At 32.2% G+C, this 24884-nt stretch overlaps 1 protein-coding gene and 1 long non-coding RNA gene across 2 annotated transcripts in view; one reads left to right on the top strand and one right to left on the bottom strand.

The window, feature by feature from the left end:
• Positions 1–5768: 5768 nt before the first annotated feature.
• Positions 5769–24884, bottom strand: part of gpp (DOT1 like histone lysine methyltransferase grappa) — a 75898-nt gene continuing 56782 nt past the window's right edge. Inside the window, exons 5-11 of the mRNA XM_088237510.1 lie at positions 21575–21760; positions 18749–19177; positions 18264–18660; positions 15358–15788; positions 14465–14671; positions 12330–14295; positions 5769–7375 (exon numbers count right to left, since the gene is read on the bottom strand). Coding sequence (XP_088093636.1) covers positions 6804–7375; positions 12330–14295; positions 14465–14671; positions 15358–15788; positions 18264–18660; positions 18749–19177; positions 21575–21760 — 4188 coding nt within the window. The 3' untranslated portion in view covers positions 5769–6803. The remainder of the gene's footprint in view (positions 7376–12329; positions 14296–14464; positions 14672–15357; positions 15789–18263; positions 18661–18748; positions 19178–21574; positions 21761–24884) is intronic.
• LOC148274181 (uncharacterized) lies at positions 22631–24795 on the top strand. The gene is made up of 2 exons (XR_015824366.1): positions 22631–22728; positions 22854–24795. It is a non-coding gene; the product is annotated as an uncharacterized LOC148274181 (long non-coding RNA).

The following is a 24884-nucleotide window of genomic DNA, read 5'->3' as shown; positions in this document are numbered from 1 at the left end:
TGTAGCGCCTGCTAACGTCACTTAACAAAAACATCCTCGTTTTTATTACAATATTTCGGCTACGCCATGAATTTCTTTTTTCAAGATAGTCAGTAATAGTGCAGTGGTTGACGGGTTCACCTACAACGCTTTAAGTCCCAGGTTCAATTCCTGGGAGATTGGATATATAATATAGATTTTAATAGTCATTCTAGACTGCAATATTTTTCCCACCATAAAACGCACTTTTTTACTTTGAAAATTCAACCGAAATTGGGGTGCATTTTATGGTCCACTGCGTCTTATCATCTAAAACATATTTTTATTCCAAAAATTGTTACATAAATTTTGGGGTGCAATTTATGGTCCGATGCTTCCTATTGTCCACATATAATATGGTATATCGGAGTGACACCTAAATATTTTTTAAAATAAATATTTGATTTCTTATTATTTTCCCAAATCTTGAAATTTTTTAGACCATCTTCTAAGAGTCATAAATTATTTGCCCTGGAATCGAGTTGTGGTATAGTAATATTTTAACCTCGGACCATTGATTCCTGAGTCCACAACAAGACCATTAATAATTTAATGTATTATTTCCTCATGTTTTTTTGCCTTGTGCAGCTTTTTTTGTTAGTTTGTATGTGTGTAACACGAAATATCATGGTTTATAAATTGTATAAACTAATCCATTCTCACTCTTTATATATTACCTATGTATACATTTTAAGTTATAATTGTTATTCTTAAAAACAGCATTACCTATTTGATTAGAACAAAAAATATTTTTTTGTGTAAAATATTTTGTATGTTAGTGTGGAGGATGCTTTATAATACATTGGGAGGGGCAAAAACAAAAATGGCCGACATTCAACACACACTGGTATCGTGGCGCACACGTGGGCAGCGGTCCAGTCTCTATGAATATAGAATATGCATAATAAATCTCCTGTGTCTAAGCCAGGTTTACACGTGGACAATACAATATTGTTTTGTCCCAAGACTCGACCATTGTCCACATGTTAACAGAAATTCATAGGACAAAACATTGTCTCTAGACATTGCCACCGAGATAGACGAGCAGGCTGGGGCAGACTATCCCCCGTGGAACAATGATTACCCCCACCACCGCACGCGGCACCCGACCATTGTTCATGTGTACACAGCAATTGTAGGACAAGAAAATGTCTCAAGACATTGCCACCGAGATAGACGAACAGGTATTCTTCATCCACCTGGTCACAAAAGAAAAATTACAGAAATAAATTTTAATGACTTGCAACGACTTAAGTACATATTACTTGTTTATAATCAGTATTATTACTGGTATGAAAACCTGCTAAGTAAATTTCAATGTTAACTATTTAAGTAGGAAAACCTTCTAAAATATTGAAAAGCTAATAAAGTATTTTTATTGCCTCCTGTATAATTCATTCTGGTGCAGATAGCAGAGTTAAACCCTAAGCCGACAATATAGTCTTTCTTTTAATGTCGAAAAGTACAACATGTAAACAATAAGGTGTCATGGGTCTTAAAAATGTATTTTTTTACAAGTTTACTTCTTTATTGTCAACATGGGGTTCTGCCAAAAAAAGGTAGATCAATTAGGGTTCCATAGCTGAAAAAATTGGAAAACGCTGCCTTAAGTGATAACAATAATTATGATTATTCATCATTTTATTATAGGATCTTTTACCAACATACCAGCTTTATAATGAGTTATTGTAGGAATTCAATTTGTATGCTAAAACTTTAATCTTTTTTTAAAATTTTATACAGTGACAGTAAATAAAGATCAACCACCCATTTCCTCTTTAATAATATTTTCTTTTCTCTCACCTTACTTGTCACAGTTGTTAATATTAAGGCTTCTATTTTTACATAAAATAAACACATGGCAAGTAAGACATCATTATACGTGAATTTATATTCTAGAATGTTTACATTCCAGTATCAAATCTTGTGAAAATCAACAGATTGAAGAATATGAATTTTCAAACATGACAAAGTGCTAAATAATATACATAGTGGTCTCAAACTAGCTAATGGCAGGTCATTGGCCCTGCACTTAGGCCCAGACTTCTAAATTTTCTTCTCAAGGATTTTCACTAGCTTTGCACCCTTGGTATGCACTCCAATCAGGATCATATCGATCGAGCCTGACTCTTTTTTGGCAAGCTCAACCCGAACTGTTTTTTTTTATTTCTTTATGTATGTTTTAATGTTAAATAAAGGTTTATTAATGAAAAATAAAAATATATACATATATTGTCGCTAAGTAAACGGGACTGAAGTACCATTCAGAAAAAGGTTACGCAGTTATCATTTTTCTTCATGATTAAGATATGAACAAGTTATTTACCTTTATTTAATTTATTTCTCTCCCTCTCCAAATGAGTTTTTTCTCTATTAGAGCGGTAGAAACCTTTTTATAATTTATGTATCTACATACGATATGTAATTTTATTCTTTATCTTGTAACCAATTTTGATCAATAAACAAAAAATCAACAAAAGTTACTCAAGGGAATATATTGCCATCTATCTGTTTTATAAAAGACTTCTTTATGTTTTCTTTTTAAATTTGTAGTATATCCCATAATTAATATTTCTTAAAAGTTTAATTAACCTATCTGAATTTAAATATATTAGATGATATCTAACATACTAATAACTTTATTATTTCCATAAATGAAAAAATTATTTACTTGTTTATTTTTATTACCCTATACCATAGAATTAAGAATAGTCCAGAAACCGCATACGCACATCAAACAGAAGGAGATGAGAGAATTAATGAAAATTGAATCTCAAATTAAACAACTCTGTGGTGGACGTTTGACTGACATTATCTTCAAAACATCAAATATAATTTGACATGATATAAAAATATCCGTTTCATATCAAATAAAATTTGTTTTATATTTTAAGTTCAAAGTTTATTAATTCAATTATTCTAATTAAATACCCTTTACTTATCTACTCTGTTGTGCCAATCAATGTTTCCGCGTGCACAATAAAATTTTAGAGAAATTAACAGATTGCTTTTTTTTACTTTACATTTGTGTTATGGTTATATTCTTCGCGATCTGGCAATATTACCCGGTGACTTCAAGTATGCGCGGGGCGAAAGTGTGTCTAAGTGGGGGAATTATTAGACACAGTCCGATGTATTCAAATATGATTCTACGCTCCTTCTGGACTATTCTTAATTTTATACTTGTTTTTATTTGCCAATAGCAAAACCCGACCACGCTTTGCTGAGGCTTGTCTAATATTAGTTGTTAGGGGAATAAATAAAAAAAGTCTAGCAAACTATGCATTTACCGAGAAAACACATTGCTTAATTAAATATCTTTGTTTGCGTTGCTGTACCTACGCTGTAGAATATGAGGAAATAAAATTGTAACTTTGGCTAAATTTTATAAAACGGAAGCACTGTGTAGAATTGTCATTCAGTCAATTTGATCCGCATAGAATGTTCTGTTTCCGTTGAATCTTCTGAATAAAAGTATACAGAAAAGCTCTTCTTCAACACAGGGCCCTTGGCCTCATAGTGTTTGTGATACGTTATTATTGTATTTTTTTGTATGAATAAATAAATAAAATAAACAAATATAATGTTCTGTAAAAATTTTGAGTCAATCCATTGATTACTTTCTGAGATTTTCTGCCTTAAACATATGGAACCTAAATTATTATAACATACTGGCGGACCCGACAGACGTTGTCCTGCCAGAACGTTGGCTTGCCTGGTATTAGCTGGTTGAACAAAAGTTTTTTCAGCTTTATTGAGCTATTTATATATTCGTAATAAGGGTTAGTTTTTCGCTTTATCTCCTCATGTGATTGGCCAAGAGTCCTCGTCATGCTCAAAACAAAATTGTGCAAAAATCACTTCTCTGATGCCATAATCCAGGAAGAAAAGATGGGAATACGTGTTAATGAAGAAAAGTCAGAGCCTGATTTACCGAGCCCTCTAAAAGTATGACTCAACCCATGCCAAATGCAAATTTAGTCATTCTTTAATCAATTAACTATAATTAATTAAAATGTCTGATTGTGTCGTAAAAGTGTGCAAAAACTGTTCAGATAAAAGAAACAAGATTTTTTATTGATATGTAGGTACCTAGGTACTTGTTTATGATTGAATTCCAAAACTAAAAGTTATTAATATTCCTAAATATTGGTTTGTATGCTATAAGCTGGTTCAGCAAACGTTTTTTCGTAAATAAGGACACACATTATTTATTTTGGACTTTTTTCAGCTATTTATATATTCCTAATACGGGTAAGTTTTTTGTTTTATCTCCTCATGTGATTGGCTAAGAGTCCTCGTCGTACTCAAATTAAAATTTTGCAAAAAGCACTACTCTAGTGCCATAATCCAGGAAAGAAATACTGGAATACGTGTTAATGAAGAAAATTCAGAGCACAATTTACCCTGAGCCATTCTTTAATCGCCAGCCGTGTTTTGACCTGAGCTTGATATTTAATTCGAAACCAAAAGAAAAGAAAGAACTAAGATAGACCAGATCTTGTCTTGAGGTAGTAATTTTTTTTTTGTCCTAGCTTCAATTTTATTTCATTTGTACCTATATTTAGTAAGAGAAAATGTTTTTACAATTGTTGGAATGAACTGTATAAGTCTGTCAGTAAATAAATAATAACAAAAGAAAAATGACTGTGTCGTGAGAGCGTGCAAAAACTGTCCGGATAAAAGGAATAAAACTTTTTATTGATATGTTGGTACCTAGGTTCTTGTTTATGGTTGAATTCCAAAACACAAAATAATTCATTGTCAAATATAGAATTCTTTTTGTAAATGTCAAACTCTGCGCTGCTGTTAGTTTAGTTATATGTTTATTATTACAATTATTATTTGCTGTTATTCTTGTACATATATTTTTGTCTATTGTTTGTATCTATTTTTTGTGTTGTTCTTATGTTTATTGTAAATTAATGTAACTTGTTTTTGGCCGATGTTATCACGTTTTGGTAGAAGGCAATCCTCCGAATTTTTTTAAATATGCATTTTAGTCTAATGAAACCCTAGAAGTTTGGTGAAAAACACATATTTGCTCCTAACTTTTTTCTTATGAACATATTGAAAATATTATTATTTACAAACCTAAGTCACGTGAATTGGATTATTTTGCAAAAAATCACATGTAAATTGGTCCAGTAGTTATCGAGTCGATAAAGGACAAACTTTCATACATTCATTTATATATATATATATACATAGATAATATATATATATATATATATAGATAATATCCAACTGCGTATTACGCATTTCATATATTTTTTTAATTCTTCTTTTTTCGCGATAATATGCTTGCTTGATTATTAATTTTACTCACATTTTTCTTTCATGCTCACCGTAACACGTTTGCTTTACAGAATTTATTTAATTAAATTATGCCTTTGCATTTTTTGTTAATATGCTTACTGTTTTTTCTTGTTTACCTTAATTTGTTTTTACTTTGTACAACTTTTTTATTATATCTTTTCAAATTTTTCTAATTTTCTAACTTTTCTAAGTAATTTCAAATCTTTTTTCTGTATATTTTGCTTTTGATTTTTTAGTAAATTAGCATGTATTTTTTGTCAATACCCCTTATTTCTTTTCTTCTCTTCTTACTTCTACTAAATACTTCAATCATTTTTTTCATATCCAATATTGAAATAGTTTTAAACAGAATAAATATCACAAACTTGCATACTTTTCCTGATCAAAATCGGCTGAACAAATTTGAACATTATTGTTAATAAAACAAAGGATTCTCGAGTAATACCAGTTTATTTTGTATAAAATAAAACTAATACACGGGGATACAATCAAACTAAGCATTCACGACAGATTAAAAACATAATATTGATGAATCCTATCGGTCATTAAGTCTTCTCATTTGTACTATTTGAGATATCATTCATCGTTTATTATTCCGAGTGAGTAAGTAAAAAATTAGTCATTATCCATATAACAACAAAATTTAATTCCAATTAATTTTAATCTTTTGAATTCAATCACAGATGTCATGTATGAATGATCTAAGTTTTACGCAAAATATTTACAAATGCTATTAAAAATATTATAGTTGGCAGTAGATTTCATAAATTTAATAACTAATCTAGACGCTCACGTAGATCTACACCTTAACATTTATAGAACCTCGATTACGCCCATATTACTTATTCGACGCTTACCTATACTAAAATAACATATACACAAAAGGAACAATAACAAAGAAAAATAATTAAACTATAAAATAATTATTACAATACCTAATCGACAGTCACAAATATACATGTATACAATACACAAAATAAACATCCAATTATACAATATTAAAACAAAAAATAACAAACCGACTATGTACACAACATACAGCCTACATGACTTTCAGTCTGAAAGGAATATAGGCCTATAAATACTATGTACATAGGCGAAACGCATCCAATGTCTTTAGAAGCGCAATTGACATCCCATATCCTGCAACATACAATCAAACCAATTTATCTATACGCGATTATCTAATTATTTTACATAATTAAAATGTAAAGAGACTCAAAATTAGTCAAATTATCAAAAAAAACATGACTATGTTTATCAAATAAATTTATCATTTGCAAAATACATTTTAAAAATCCAGATAAAACGAATGAGCGATTCGGCGCTATTCATACATAATATCATTCCAAAATATATCTATTAAAGTCACGAGTTCGCAGCATGCACTACGAACTAAATCAGTCGCAGAATTGCCTACACGAGCGTCACGCATACGGGTGGCGGTCCCTCCGCACGGGTCACGGTCACATGGGGTGCTCCCTCCGACCCCACGCACCGCCCCCACTCCAGTCCCAGTCCTTTCCTTTGGGTCGGAACTTATCCTTGCGAGGGTGGTCGCGTGCTGTGGGTTCTGCGGGCCAGCCGTTCCACTGCTCTCGGTGAAAGAACTTCTTCTTGAAGTGGTGGGCGGGAGCTGGGGTCTTCTCCTGGCGCTGGTACTTGGGAGGGGGGGGTGGCGGTGGCGGCGGCACGGGCGGGCTAGGTGGCGGCAGGGAGCAGGGCGAGGGCGTGCGCAAGGGTACGGACAACTCGCCAGGGGGCTCCAAGGGAGGGCTGTCGGAGGACTTGACGGGCACCGCCGGCAACGGAGAGGGCTCGGGGGGACAGGTCTGCTCGGGTACCACCACGCTGGGGGGTGGAGGGTCCCCGTGTCCGATACCAGAGTCCGGAGATGTGTTGCAGCTGGTACCTTCCTCTGTAGATCTGCGTCGCTTATCTTCCATTGCCGTAGATGCGAAGGAAACAATCTGATCGAATCTGAATGCAATTCGATCCTGCCACTTACTCTCCTCCACTTCTTCTCCTATCTCTGATTCTGTCGGAACAAAATTGGCAACATAAATTCGAGGACACTCTATCGTGTATTGTATTGTACATTTATTTAATTTAAAAATATTAATTGCAAACCACCACCGATGAAATAAAAAATGCAAATAATAAGTGTGCTTTTAAAGCTATTAAAATGCGTGCTATTACAAATTATTACTTTTATATAGAATACTGAATAAGTTCGCAAAAATTATTTATCTTTCGAGACAGAATATTTTTGAATGCTAATCTTTTCAACTTACCATTTTTTTGATATGTGATTGCGATTACCAATCAGATGTAAAAAGTAATCAGTCAGGGCAGGTGTCGGCGAGTCCCTAAAGACACACCAAGCGCCGTATGAAATGAGAACATTAGCCTCTACTGTCGCATACTTACACTAATGTTCGACAAACTGACCTACATTATTGTCCTCGCTCACTGATCGCTTTTTCTGGTCAGTGTGCACTTTCCAAATAATCATATAAAAGTAAAAATTTGTTAATATGAAAAGCAAAAATAATCACACTAAATAAAAATAATAATATGTGCTGTGAACGTAAAAAGACAACAATGTTGCACAGTATAGTCAAAACACAGCTACTATTTTGTATGCAACAGGCAAAATAATTAGAAGAAGGAAGGGAAAGATAAGAAGTAAGACTAATATAACATATCTGTATATTTATACTATTTTCATTTACATTACTGCGACACAAATTACACCCTGCAACGTTCAATGTTATTCTTTACTCCACTCGGAAGGCATCCAAAAAAAAAATGTAGCTCCTTTTTAAATACACTTGACTCTCCTTTCGCTGATGTAATATTATTATGTTGATATTTTACTATAAATTATCTTTTAACTTCATTTTTATTAAAAATTACAGATTTCAATAATTATTTTCATTATTAGCAGCGACAGTTGAGATATATAAATCTATTTTTAAAGACAGATATTTAAAAAATAAAAAAAAAACTATTCTTTTCGAAGGGAATATGGAAGTATAGGCATTTTCTTGTTTTTTTTTATCCGGACATCCATTTAAAAAATATATATTTTGTGTGTAATATGGCTGAATTTTTACTAACAACTTCGGGATATTTGGAATTACATATTAACAAAAGCTTGCAACTAAATGAAAACCAGTTTTTTTTTTATTGCTTATATTGAAGTTCCATAAACATAATCATTTGCTACTCTTGAAGGGACATTTATATTATTAATATATTTATTGTCTTTTAAAAATATGTGTAGACTGTCAGTCACAATTGTACATTAAAAAAAAATATATTTAAACATACTATTGTAAAAATTTATTAGAAAATTGTAAGTGTCAATAATTTTTAATTAACGGGGTTTTACTGTGATTACAGTTTTGTATTTATTATTTTTTTTATTTATTAATTGAAAATTTGAACAAAAGTAACTAATTTAAAAGAAAATGATTATGTTCAATTATTTTTATCAACATCAGGGAACTAAGAACCAAGTGTATGATATATATATATATATAAGTATTTTTAATGTATATAAATATGTGTCGACGTACCTGACAAATATCCTGATATTTGCATGTATTATTCCATTAATGTGGTATAACAACTTTGTTTAATATATTAATAAGGTTTTGTATGTATTTTAACTTTTTCTTTCTATTTTCTCAGTTTCAATATTTAAATTTATTATATATATATTACACAAATACTTTACAAACTAACTTAGAAGAGGATTAATTTACAGACTTTAATATTTACTTCGTTAAATAGTTAAAATATTTCTTAGCCAGTAATGGTCTTATATCTCAATTATAAATAATATAAATAAATACATACATACATAAATAAATAAATACAAGCAAATAAATGGTGCATTGATAGTGTTTAAAATAATATTGAAATCGTACAAGCAAACATTTATACAAAAACTTTTAACTGTTTGGCTTTAATATGATAAAATCACATTTAACTCGTTGCATAAAATTGGTACTGAATTTGATAAAAAAATATTGTAAGTTGCAAACATAGTCAAATTTGAAAATGTCCTTTAAAATTATGTATTTTATTTTATTTAGTAATATTAATTATTAACACTGTACAAGTAAAGAGTTATATTAAATTGTTTTCGTGCAAGAGAAATCTAAATATTGAAAAAAAAGGAACTTATAATATAACTGAACCATTTATATGTATGTATAATATGATATAAATACATAAAATACTTATTATTATATGTACATACATATTAAACTATAAATAAAGAGTGATCTATAAATAATAATTTTTGATAATGATAATACTGATACAATACAAATTTTATGTATACCGTATTTAAACACAGATGTAAGTGTGTATTAGAATCATGCGATACACTATTATGACTACTAAAAGTTTTCACAGTAAGAAATCTAAAAATTACAACTAACATAACAGTAAAACCACAACAATAAACTCTAAAAGAAAAACAAATTAGAAATAAAATAGCATAAAGTGCTTTAAAATAAAAACTTATTAAAACCAAAATATAATAAATTATAATCAAGATATTGCACAATACTCGCTTGCAATTTTTAAAATAAAACAATACATTTCGAAAAACAAATACCACTGAATTTATACATAAATATGAAATGCAATAAATATGTAAAAAAAAGCCTTCCAGAGCAGTGTATGTGTTGCAAAATTATTATCATCTTTAAATACAGAAATGTTATAATTTCATAAGTACATTTAAAACATCAAAAAGTTCTTCAAACAATAACATGAATAAAATAAAAACCCTTTGATAAGTGCACACATTAACCACACTAAAAAATTCTAAAAACAAAAAAGAAACTTGCTTAGAAAATAGTTTCTGATAACATTATGTATATTTATTTCATTTTAAATATTATTTACGCAATTAAAAGCATCCAGTTTCTTTTAAATTATTGAAGGAATTCAATAATGGAAAAATGTTTGCATTACCAATGAGAACATAATATTAAGTAATGATCATAAATTTAGTTCATTTTATAAAAAAGTATAAAATTTGGGTGTTAGACGCAAGCCCTTTAGACTCTTAAGAGTAGGGTATTCTCACAATTTTCAATAATAGTACATTTAACTTTTTGCTATTTCATGTGTCTTTAAAGTTGTAAATGACTAAAACCCTTTTTAAAGAAACATATTTTACCATAATTAAAATATCTATCGATTAAAAATAATAATGTACATAAATAAGTTAATAAAAGGTTTTAATAGAAATCATACACAATGGTTGTATCAGTTATTCGTTATAGAAAATATTTAGTAGAATTATTTTTATATTCATATAAAGTGAGAGCTTAGATAAAATGTAAAACAGTTAATTTATTAAAATGCATGCAATATTGAAATAAAACCCTTAGGCCTATAAATAGTTTTACTTTCGGAACTTGGAAAACAGAAGAGGCCTTGTTTTACTATTTAACATTGTATTAGCAATTTAAATAACGATTACTAATAATTTGAAAAAATGTTCTTGATAAAATTAGTGAAAATACCCTATTAGAGTGGTTTATAATAAGATAGAAAAGCTAAAATAAGACAAAATACCAAAGGTAAGTAAGGGAGAAATTATGATGTGTAATGTTTTAAAAAAAAATGTAAACTGCGATTGGAGAAAAACCTTGTGTACACCACTGTAATACTCCCAAGACTCATCTGGTGCATATTCTTATTGACATTTATTTTTCTTCTTCATTCACAAAAAGAAATAACATAATATATAGTATTATTCGGTTCGGTGACATTGAATAAATTCCGAATATGATGAGCAAAGACTCCACTACTACATAAAATTATTTGGCCACTAAAAAATACACAGAATGTGCACATACATATTATATAGTTTCATTACGAAAAATAATCAGTCAGGTTTTTAATGAAGCTTGATTAATAAATAACACATTCGGGAATTTATTCTAAATGATTTAAATAAAATTTAAAAAGTGAATATTTTTTATCAAAGCCCTTAATTTCTTTTTTTACTAGCTAAACAATTGTTCTAGAAAATTGCTTTGTTTTTTCCTTCTTACAACATGAGATCTACAAATATTTATTTTTTAAATTCCAAACAGGCATAAAAACAAAAAACTCAATAGTAATTAAATCAATAATATATCCATTGTGGTAATAGTTGATTTAGTCGAAGAAAAACATCAAAATTCAACTGGTATTCGGGTAGCAATATAAACCATCTGCATTTATCAGAGAATAAAAATAATAACTTTAATGAAATTAAAACCATGTGCAAAACATACAGAAGTATATTTTTATAATAAAATTACACAACAACAAAAGCAAACTTTTCCAAGTTGTGAATAAAAGCAGAAAAAAACAGATTTTTCTAACTGCCTAAGATAAAAAAAACATGTTTGTTGCATAATAAGTTAAATAAACAAGAATGTGATTACATAAAAACCACAAGGATCAAAACATTTTTCATTTAACTGACCCGTAATATTTAATAAAGTAAACAAAATATTTGGAAATACATTTTGTCGAAATAATTTTCCAAAATGCAATACATATGTCATCGTAGTATACAAAATATCAAATGTTACATCTATTTTTGGCAATAGATTACTCACAACCACTGTCTACAAAGTGCAAAATCAGTCACTGCCACCAGAACATTCAAACATAAAAGTCTATTATTCTTCTATGTTCTACAATTCATTACCATGCATTTCAGAATTCCACTACATAAAAACTTATCGAATAGAAGATCTAGCCAAGTATTGCAATATTCAATTAATTCTTACGATGCGAGACAGAGAGAAATATAATTGTTATTTATTTGCTTTCCATAAGAACATTGACATTATTTGCAATACATAGTTCACAGTTCTTTACTATATTAAATTTGTACTAAAACAGAAAGTAATAAAGTTACAATCAAATTAAAAAGTGAAATCAAACGACAATTGACGATGTACCTTCGTCGGGTCTGGAAGCCGGCTCATCCACTAATGGGGTAGAGGTGCCAGAGTGGGACTCTCCTTCGGGAGGGCTCTCCAGGTGCTGCTTCTTGGGCGGCCGTACCGGTCCGTGGATGATAGGGGACGCCCGCTTGGCCGCGTATTGGCACGCAGCAGGGGACTTGTCACACACCTCCGTTTTGATGACAGACACAGGGGGCGGCGTCTCTTCCTTGACCTTCCAGTAGTCAGATGCCAGCACGCGCTCCTGCAGACACGCCGCCAGGCCCTCCAGGGGAGGGGCAGCAGTGGGAGGCTTGCTGTCCACGAAGTAGGACTCGTGGTAGGGCTTGATCTCCGCCCGTGGCAAAGGTGCATACTGGTGAGTCCCATAACCCTTGGGGGGAGGGTAAAGCACCGTGGTGCGAGGGGGCGGTGGGCTGTGCGGAGATGGGGACAGGGTGGAGAAGGAGCGAACGCTGTGCGCAGGAAGTGGTTGTTCAGTTCCCTCAGTACTCTCGGGTCTTGACACAGGACTATATGTTCTGGTTAAGGATTCTGAATCAGTATCTACTCGAACATTTACTCTTTCCGGCCGAGGAGGAATGTTAGAATTCATCATATTGCTGGGAGTTACCAGCATCGCACTCATATGAACAGCTGCGTTGATTATGCTTTGATTGGAAATTTCTAACGTTCGCTCTATCTCTCCATTAACGAGATCTCCAATAGTACGAGTGGCCACAATGGTGCTGGGATGATGCTGAGACAATTTCTCTTGGGATAAGTGCCTTCGAAGAGCTAGCTTAGCAGGTGAGACTTGAGTATAATCAGGTTGTAGAATGGTTCTTGCAGCAGGTGACTCTTCTCTAGAATGACGTACTACATCACCATTAACCCGGTAAGATTCTAATTTGTCTCCCTGTCGAGGTGATTCGTTTCTAAGTGGATCTGTGGATTGTATCATAACTCCGTGCCGAGAATAAACCTCCACATTTCTAATGGAATCTGAAGGCAGAAATCTGTCTGATAAGGAATGTTTGTATTCTCTATAATCCGGCTTTATATCCGCAGGTGATACTCTCATTTGATTGCTAAGCGTGTATTGCGTAGAGAAATGTGACTGAGATATTGCTTGACTGTATGCTGGTTGGTTAGCTATGTAAGGGTAAGTGTATGTATGTGTTTGTTGCTGTGGTTGGGGAAAACTCGCATTGGGAAAAGATTGCTGAGTAGGCTGATGAGCGGCTTTTCTCTGTTCTTGATCTTCATTAAGAACAGAAGTTATTATACTTTTGAGTCTATCCTCGAAGTTGATAACTTTAGGTGACTCTTGAACCTTCCCAACCACATTAAGAGTTTTCTGTACTCTAACAGGAGATTGCTGTTTACTACTACTGACTTGCATAGGAGTCACACTTCGTACTTGACTTTTTGATTGATGCACAATGCCATTTTTTATCTTGGTATAATCTGAAACCTTTTCAGGTTCTCTGATATGGCCATTCATTAAATAATGGTTGTGATGCTTAGCGCCAACCGCCCCTAATTTGCCAGCTTCTATTTGCCGTCCAGTCTCTAAAATTTTCTGAGCTAAAATTTCTGGATTTTGTTCCTCAATTTTACCAATATCTGGAACATCGGGCCACTCTTGGGAACGAGAACGATTCTCTCGACTTTTTCTAGTGATCTTATTGTTTACAGCGTGGGGTTTAACAGTTGCTACGGGTACTGGAGGAGCCATCTTTCGTTCCTCGTTGATATTCTCTATATGTGTATTCTCCATTTCAAGTTTACTTATATGAGAATGTAATCGCTTTCTATGCGCTAATGTTGCAGATACTTCCTTCAGTATACATTCACGGGCAATGGATGATGTTATTTCAGTATTTGGTTGAATATGTCCTAATTTAATGTATTTTTCAGTTATTTCTTTAGTTCTCTGTTTAACTAACACAGCTTGCTCAGCTTCAATATTGGCAACCTATAAAAAAAATATATAGTACAATCATTTTTTAAAAGCATGAATTAATTCATATAATAAATTATGACAAAACCACTTTCAAGTGCACAGAAAATTTGATACACAGTGTTGATGTAAAAAATTTGCAACTCTGGGTAATAATAGAAAAGGACTTAGAACTTTTACTAACTTGAAATTCCAGGCGACTAACTTTCCCTTGCAATTCTTTATGTCTACTGACTATTTCCTTAGATTTAGTTAGGAGATCAACAGTATTGGTAGCATTAATCCCTATTTCGCTCATTCTTGCTTTAAGAAGTACGACAGTATCCTGGATCAGAACTTTTATTTGTTTTTCCAATTGGGCAGCACGCGATAAGAATTGTTTCTTATTTTCCTAAAACATAAGAAAAATATACATATTCACACTAATTTATTTTATTAATATACAATTACAAGCTTCGGGAGTAAACAGTTAAGTGGCATTCATTCTCATTATCACTAAAACCATTAAGATTTTTGTTTTTTTTTTTCCTCAAGGAAAAATAAATATTTGCATTCTTATAATTTACCCAAATATTTCAATTTTGGAGGACATTTTCAACGAGTTGTAAATACCTTACTTTTAGAAAATAGGAATCAAGTTCAGGTAGAGTGGGGTTCGAACCTCGGACCTTCGGACCATGTGTCCGCGACACTAGCCACAGGGTCACCAGCCAATTCATCTTTCACCCTCTATCTGTATCCGAAGGTGCATAGGACACTACATTGGTACACCAAATGCAACGTACCCCAATCATTTATTTCAGGTAAAAGTTCCAGGGCAGAACTTTCAAACACATATTTCACGTAGACCCTGCCAGGAATCAAACCCGGGACATAAATTACGGTACGTGAATGTCCAACCACCACTACACTACAAGGCCAACTTATCCCCAGTTATGATTTTCTTTTTCAGGATTTGTCCGTGAGATTAGCCAGCGAGTCGAAAACACTCGTCCAGGTTTCAGGTTCTATTTCACACACAGAACTGTATTCTTCATCTGCCTGGACATAGATGTGATTTTTTAAAATATCACTTACCATTTCTTTATCAATCTGAGCTTGAATGTCTTTTTTGTACTGGGGACTGCGCATGTTCTCCACGGCCTGCATATACTGGTGCTTGAACATGTCGAGTAGCAGCTGCAGGGCATAGGGCGTGTCACGCGGGCGCTCCGGGATGGCGAGCTCAGCGTGCGGCGCCAGCGATGATAGCGCGGACAGGCGCTGGTCCACGCAGCCCGGCGGCGGCGGCAGCAGGCGCTCATCGTGCTGCGTGCTCTGCAGCGTGCGGCTGTGCAGCAGCTCCAGCCCCGAGATGTTGAGAGCGCGCCGAGCCTTGCGCACGCGCCCGCGCGCTCTACTGGTGACTGAGCCAGCACCGTTGGTGGCTACAGCTACCGCAGCCCCGACCTTCGTAACCTTCCTGACTAATAATTTTTTCGCCGCTGCCCTCCGACCGCGTGGATTTTCTGTGACAACAACATTGTATCTTTAACTATATCTGCAAATCTATCACATAGGTACTTTGGAACAGAGACCTTATAAAAAAAAATATATATATTTTATTTATCAACCTTTTTATCTGAATTATATATTATATATAAGTCTGAAAAATTATGTTTTTATACAGGTGTTCTTTAAACCCTGTCACATCCGAAACCACGATGATCAGTATGGGCAAGAAGACATATTAGCATATTTAAAAAAATATTTAGAATGCAGAATTTTTTTTTAAATAAAATATTTAAAAAAACAAATGGTTGCTTACTTCTGCAGGGAAGAAGCGAGGGGGGCGTGCCGTGTGGTTGACAATGTATCAAACTCCCCCCTCCCCTCTCCCTTGTAGAAGTAAGCAACCATTTGTTTTTTTAAATATTTAATTTTTGTAAATTTTATTAGTTCTAAAAATTTATTTTAGTGTGCCAATATGTCTTCTTGCTCATACTGATCATCGTGGTTTCGGATGTGACAGAGTTTAATGAACACCCTGTATATATTTATATATATATATATATATATATATATATATTTATACACCCTGTATATATTTATACATTTTTTTTATTTTTATATTTTTAAACTATATTGACAGTGTTCATGTCAAATAACAAATATACCAGTCTTGATTTATTTAATAACAAGTTGTCTTCTTTCAAACGATCACAGAATCAAATTCAATTATAAACACCTCTCTCCCGCTTCCACTCCCACCAAGTCTACTATATACCATTGTGTCTTTCTACTTTCCTTTATAATCATTTTCTATGTAAAAATATGATCTTGAAAATGCCCATTGGGCGTGCATATAAATGGTTCAAATCACAATTCTGTAAAGAGCAGTTTCATTATTTTTAATAAGTTTTAAACCAATTGCATAAGTCTTATACACATTCTAACAAAAAGATTTGAACTGCAAATGTCCATTGACTTAATTTTAATCTTATTAATTAATTTTAATCATTGATTCATCTTTCGACTTGAATGTCAGAATGTTTATAAGACCTATGTAATTAGTTTGAAACACATTTGAAATAATGAAACGGCTTCTTGCAGAATTATGGTTTAAAGCCTTTGACTTCAACAAAGTCGGTATAATAACTGTTGACCGAAACTTCGGCTCAACCGAAACCTGCGGTCGAGATGTGTCAGATTACGTTTGGCTGTACTCAGGTGTAATTAGAGATATTGGATTGTTGTCTATTCAAATAATTAGTTATTGTATTGCCATTGTCTAACGTTAAAAGTCGATGGTAAATGAAATGAAATTATTAACATATAAACAAAGAATATTTTACAATACAATGATATTTGTTCATAAAATTATAAACTCTAATAAAAAAACAGAATTTTGGAAAAAAATTGATCGGAACCAGCATGAACACGATCACAATACTAGAGAAAAGAACAAAATTAGACTTCCATTTAGGAAAAAGGCAAAGTCACAAAATTCAATTTTATTTAAAGCAATTAAAAAGTATTACGAAATGGAAAAAAATATTTATGAAGAAAAAAACATATCAAAATTTAAAATAATGGTCAAGACATATGTGATAAACAATTTATAAATTAAATATATTTTTAATGTTATTATTAGAACACACATAACAATATGTATGATATGTGTGCCCTACTTTAAGATTTAAATAAAAAAATAAAAAAATAAAAAAAATAAAATAAAAACTAGTCTGGTTTTGTGATTTGTTGACTATAGTTAGTAGTTCTAAGATCTTTTGGTTAGTTAAGTTATAGCGTACTGAAAAACTGTTACATATAACCATAGTAGTATTTACTGTTGGTGATCAGTAGGGCCGACGTGAGGTTACATTGGCCCTACTGATTACCAACAATAAATGCTACTAGGGAAGTTATATGTATAACATAATAACAAACCAGAAAGTCGTCACCCCAGTTCTATCTTATCGTAAGGCCAAAATAGTCATTTTTGAGTCACAGCTAACTCCTTGAAAATAGCTCTACAAAGTGCTCCAACCTTCGTTGTTGTATCTGGCTTAGTTTCCCCCGTAGAGTTATTTTTTTTTGTAAATTGTGAAAAACACAGTCGATACTGTCCGCTTGTAAATTGTAATTCATTAATTCTTTAGGGCCCAGGTGGAATTCTCAAGTAAGTTTATTTTATTGATTTATTCTCAATAGTTGATTTCTCAACCTACAGTTACCTCAACCATTAATTATGGATAAGAATAAAAAGAGCATAATTTACCAAATATTATAAATTACCCAATTATAGGTTAATGCTGCCAAATGGTTGGTATAAGTATTAGGAACAAATATTGAAGTCAATATAACTTTTAATGAAACGAATTTTAAATATAACATTTCCAAAACTTTTATTATTCATTAGTAGTATTTTTATTTATTTAAGTCTCGGCATGTAGAGATCCATGCATGATGGAATAGTAATAAGATTAATGGAAGATAATAACCTGTTCCATTAGTTTCAGAGGAAGCCCAGGGAGCGCCCCAGGACTGACGAGCTGGAGGGACAAGTGGAACATCTTCCTCACTACCATCTGAGCTAGATTCCTTGGATTCCTCTTTGGACTCCTTAGACTCTTTGGAACTCTGCCTAGATATCCGAGGTTTAGGTCTATCACCAGTGCTGTTATCTCTAGTGATGACCCTAGTTTTGCTCGCTTCAGAATTGCTGGTAGATTTGATTTGAGTTCGCACTACCCTCTTCCGCCTTTCTCTCGACGCTGTTATGTTTTGTCTGATAGTGGCGTTTGGTTTTCCATTAACTAAATCTCGTCGTGCACGATTCCGTACGGGTGGTGTATTTTCGCTGTCTTCGCTTATACCGGAGCTTCCATTCACAACACCCTGAAACACAAAAGGATAGTACACTTTTCTAGAAAAAGTAGTTTAAAAAAAAAGTAAACAAAATACATAAAAAAGAAAATGAACAGACCCTTTTGCTGACCTTGACTTTGGGATTTTTCAGTCTTTGGAAGTATCTCTCCAGTTTTGTACGGTCTATAATATGCAGGTAGTAAGACACTGGCTTCCCTGTCCAGGAAACTGATCCCCTCAGTGGGGACATCTCACTAACATGCATTATTGTTCCGATGTCACTAAGATTTCTATCTGTTATTCTAAAATTAAGTGGGCAGAAACTTTTTGATGACACTATTCTAGCACCATCTTTTAAGTCTGCGAATCTCTCCTTTAGTTGATGGTCAACATTTGGACCAAAAGCAAAATTATTCACAAAAACTATTGTCGCGGAATTGATTTTTTCTCTATGTTCGTCTAAAAGAAAATCTCCTCGTATCAATTTGTACTCTCCATATTTCTTCCCATACCATTTCATCCACATTTTAAAGTGATTATCCATAAACTGTAAAAAAAAATATTAATTAGATTAATAATAATAATATTAAATTAGAAAAAAAAACATGTTCAAATTTTCCCATCATCTGTATCCAAAAATTAAATCAACAATTATTATTTTGTTAATTTTATGATTAATAATTATTTTTAGTAATATTATGATTAATGATTATTCTTATAATAATGGATAACTTACATAGTTCCCATTTTCATAGTAATATAATATTTTAAGGGCACTTTACAAAAGTGTTTTATGCAGTATCAAATTTTATTTGAATTCAAATTTAAGTAAAACTATTTATTTCGTAACATGCCTGGAATTTATTCAAATGATTTAGAGAACAAGTGGGTTTTAAGTTTTTTTTTTTCTGAAACATCACTTCACTCTGACAGTTTTGCATTTCTACAGGTTGAGCATTCCATATAAGGCCCGCAACTGCAAATGTGCATTCACCGAATTTGGTGGGCTGGTTGCGTAGAGGTTGCGAAACCTTTCCCATTGCTGTAGATGTAGCTGATTTAAACATAAGATGTCTTTCAGCTAGTTCACCTGGAATGCATAGTTCTTTTAAATACTCCGGAGCAGCGTTGTGCAACGACTTATCCATAAGTCGACAGAGTTTGTGAAGTGATATGACTGAACTTGAAAATTCAAAACATAAATCTTTCGCCATTTAATAAAGACTATACATAACTGAATTATTTTATTATTTATAATTATTGTGAAATAAAAAACTTGTTTATCTTTCATTTTTTCATTATTCTCTTTCTACACCAAATGGTGCGTAGGGCACAGGATCGGTACACCAATTGCAGAGTATCTTGATCATCTTTGTTATATGAAAGTAAAATGATCAGTCTTACGCTTCAGGTGCCAGTCCAGGGACTACGAAATATTCTAGTGTAAAAACACCTTTTTTAAATAAACATTTCATGTCAACCATGTCGGGAATCGAATCCGAAAACTCTTACACGGTACGCAAACGCGCTGACCATTACACCATAAGGCGGACTTGTTCATCGGTGTTTTAAATTAATTATGAAGTTTTAAAGTCAGTTAAGTAAAGCATAATTCAAGAGTCGACGATTATGAAAGATATGAAATAATTGCAATTACATACTTTAATGATTTCAATAAGAGGTATTTATTAAAATACTTAGTTTACTTTTACTTTTCTTTATTGAATCGAACATTTTACCTAAAGCAAGAAACTTCACTTTTGGTTAATTGTTAAAATTTTTATCTTAAATATTATATTGCAGTTTTAAAGGGTGTATATACATTAAATTACGAGAAAATATTTTTAACAAGATTTAGAGCCAGTTTCATCACAGAATGTTAAGATTATAGTTAATTTTTTTTTACTGTCAAAATGGGCAAAATGAGTAATTTTTTCTTACTTTTTCCATGCGTCGTCCACTTTGACAAAAATGCAATCTAAACTTTATTTAAATCTACTTTTTCTGTGCAACTAGCCAATAGATTACAGAAACATTAATTTTATGATTGGAAGGTCTGCACCGAGATATTACAATAAAAAATATTGAGATTATGCTGTTGAAATGCAATTTCTCAGGCAAATGTGTGGTAAACCACCATAATGCACTGATCTGGACCAATGTTGAGATCAGTGCATTATGTAAGACCAAGACCAAGAAAGATATGGCATGACAAAATTCAACAAATACTTGAAGATGGCGAGTCAAAAGTCAGAATAATTAGTGTATGCGTGAAAAGATGTATGTTTGATGTTTCGCTGTTTTAAATTTTTCTAAGTGTCACAAAAACTTTAGCAAGGTAAGTTGAAGACAATGAGTGGATTAAGGTGTAATGTGACAAAAACAAAAGCAGAGATATCTGCAATTTAGAATACCAGTCAAACTATTGATAATATTAATATTAAAATTAGTTTTCTGTTACTTTTTTATGGTTTAGTTGGGTTTTATATGAAAGGGCTGTACAAAAAATCTTCATCTATGTATTTTTTTTTAAATGCTTTTTTGAATTTTTTTTATCCACCTGTCTCATCAATTATAAAAATGCAAATATTTATTTAAAGCAATAAACCATAAAATAGAAATCTTTCTCTGAGCATTTTAAACATTAAGTACCCTTGAGATTATTTCTCATTAAAAATAATTCATAATGATCTTTATTATTAGTATTTTGATATAATCTGAGCAATGCTAATAAGCGAAGCAGGGAGCTTATAAAATAAACAGACCCCAATTTGGGTAAATCTGTCAATAGTTACATATATTGTAACAGAGTAATTCACTGAACTAATTACAGGCATAGGACGCATTCGACGATCAGGTTTATTATGTATTTTATTAATAAAATATTTTTATTTCATCCTTGTCTTTAAATATTTAATACTGATAAAATGAATACTTTTCTTACTTCGGCATATTTACTAGGAACCTCGGCCCTTTCAACCCCTAAACATATCCTACAAGGGGTACCGGCAGCCATTTGCAAGACCACTTGACCAACTCCAGATCCTAGGTCTACGAATACATCTTCTGATGTGATTTCTATTTGATCTATCATTTGGCATATGAGTTCATAGGATGTTTCACCATATACCTGGAAAAAAGGGAGTAATATAATGTAGAGACATACAATATTATATTCATTAGTTGGGAAAATACTATTTGATTACTTATTTGAAAATCATATTATGCATAATTTTATTGAATATGCCCAAAGAGTGCTGGGAAAAACTCATTTAGGGACAAGCATATGACATTTATTTATATACATATTTACACTTTTACTTTACAATTATGTACAAAAACCGAATAAAAATTATAATATAAATATCTACATAATTACAACTTATATAATAAATCGGGTAGTGGTCCCGTGGCTAGTGTTGCGGACTCACGGATCAGAGGTCTGAGGTTCAAACCCCACTCTACCCCAACATAATTCCCATTTTATAATTAATAGTGAATTATTTAAAACTCATTCAAAATGGCTCCAAAATTAATATATGAGTAAATCATAAGAATGCAAATATTTTTTTTATATAAAAAAAAAAACACCTGTATGTGAATCAAAGAAATAATCAGTCTTTATATTGTACGACAAATAGTTTAAATTCAATGAATGATCAAGTTTCTTTGACCTTTCTATAGTGCATAGTTTCATTGTAAATGTCTAGGCTGAAAAAAAAAATGTTTTTAAATTGATTTAAACATGCTTTTGCAAAGTGAATATTTATTTTTTAAAAAGATAAGACAATACAGTAATAAATAGCGAGTGTTTCATCATTCAGCGATACTATATTTAGAAAGAAAGTAATAGTTTAAGTTAAATAAAAATGTTGATAAACATGATGAAAAATATCAATATTCATTAATCAAATTGTGAATACTGTCATAGGACAGTTTTCTAGGTAGTTGAGTTGTTTTGTTAGGTGACAAAACAAAATATTATTGCGTGGTATTTAAAAGTTTATATATTCCAGGAGTTCGCAACAGTCAAATTTGGAATGAATTATTTTGAATAAAAAATATAAAATGGTTACCTTTCCTCGATCTTCCAAGGTGGTAAGTAAATTTAGGGGCTTTAATAAAAAAATATAATAATATATTATTTGTAATGCTGTTTCACCTAGTATTAAATGGCATTGTTAAACTACGACATTTGATTTTGTTCAATAAATTTATTTAAGGTCAATGTTGAGAAGTCCGTCTGCAAGGCAAGTTTGTACGCATAGCTTTATCGTGCACTTTCAATAGCTATGAAGCTGTCTACTCGATTGCCGAAGTGGTATTATATTTCTAGTTTGGATCGAGTGCCATAAATGATGATATGAACAGTTTTGAGGTAGGAAATTTGACTTATATATGAATATTTGATGTATTTTGAAGTTGAACATCGAGTGTCCCGTGTTGCGTAATTTAAAAAAAATTGTTAATACAAATGAATCCGCCTGGATTGTGGTTTTGTAAGTAATTTAATTTCGGCCTTCTTTATTTCTTTCTTCCCTTTTCGGCCATAATTGGTAGCTGTGATATATTTCTAATTTCAAAATGCAGCATTTGGGAAGACCGTCTAGGACACACGAGGGAAGTCCATTACATGCCGGTCTCACCTCGAAGCAGATATTGCCAACATATTATGCAGCGTGTACCTACTCTTATTCTAAATCTGCCAAGCGCATGTTATGTTTTTTAATTATATTTTCAGTAAAACTTACCTATAATAATGGTCAGTAAATATAAAAGGAAAATGGACAAAGGATCCTATTCGAAATAAAAGTTACAAGAAGCGGTAAAAGCTGTAAAAAATGTACAACTGAGTGTCAACAAAACTTCGCAGGATTATAATATTTATTGGATGACGAAGCCACCTACCACTTACCGCAGATGGAATGCATGAGCCTTTATTAAAGTTTGAAAGAATTTTGCAATCATAAAGTGAACATTATTATTAGGGATTATTTATTATTTTGTGCCATTTTCATATAAATTTGTAACAATATGTGTCATTTACTTTCAAACAGCGCCACATCCACGCTGGAAAACTGAAAAATTTTTATCATTATTTTTGTCATAGTTACAATGGCCATTTAATTTTTGAATTTCCGCAAACAATTTATGCGTCAGAGCAACCAATGCTCAGGCCAGTTGAAGAAAACACTCCGACAAAAGTTAAAATAGCCATATCACAAATGAAAAAGGGGAAAGCAGTGGGACCAGATAATATTCCAGCAGAATTGTGAAAAGAGTGTGGTGAAGTGGGAAATAATTGGCAGTGCAACCTCTGTAATAAAATATTGACTGGAGTACCAAACAGTCAGAACCCTAGATGAAAAATATCAAGATGTCAAAAAAGACCCACACATGGTATTTATAGACCTAAAAAAGGCTTTGGACAGGGTACCCCGAATATGATATGGGCAGCATTGAGATCTCAAGACCAGAAGAAGTTCCAGAAGGATATGTGCTAACCATACAAGTACCAAAGAAGAAACGCAAGTAAGATGCACATCGGGAACATCACACACATTTCCAATCAAAGTGGGGGTGCACCGAGGATCTGTCATCAGCCCGTTGCTGTTCCTAATTGTCATGAATTATCTCACAAACCAAGATATGAACAGTATTTTTAAGACTGCTTTTTGCAGATGATGTAGTACTGATATCAGATAATATTGTGACTAATCATTGTGACTCGCAGAGCAACCTTGGACTTGGAGAAAGATCCTGGGGGAAAATGGCCCATAGGAAAAAGACCGCATATCTGTACCTGTCTTTTGAGGAAACAAATGGTGCAACTCCTTTAATGCAACTAGATGGGGAAATATTAGTAAACTGTAACTCATTTAAGTATGTGGGCTCTCTCATTCCCAAAGATGGAGGATGCGCAGCTGATAACAGCAGTTTAAAATCTATGGTTTTACTTAAATTAAATTATTTTTTACACTTATTTGTTTATAAATTTGAATAAACCACTTTAATTTTTTTAATTACACTTTGACTGGTTTCGAGGTTACTACCTCATCGTCAGGAATTTAACTCGAAGTGTAATTTTAAAAAAAAATAAAGTGGTTTATACAAATTTTTAAACAAATGAGTGTAAAATGTCATACCACAAAGTGAAAAATGTTTTTTAATAACAATAATATAAATTATTTTTTTATCTAAAAACTGAAGTAAAAAAGGTACAATGTTATTGTGTGAAGCACAAAACAAATGCA

The sequence above is a fragment of the Micrasema longulum genome, unplaced genomic scaffold (assembly GCF_059751315.1).
Source record: "Micrasema longulum isolate JH-2025_06_02 unplaced genomic scaffold, ASM5975131v1 h1tg001733l, whole genome shotgun sequence".
In the NCBI taxonomy this organism is placed as follows: Eukaryota; Metazoa; Arthropoda; class Insecta; order Trichoptera; family Brachycentridae; genus Micrasema; species Micrasema longulum.
The sequence above is the reverse complement of the archived record's forward strand: the minus strand, read 5'-3'. Positions and strand labels throughout refer to the sequence as shown.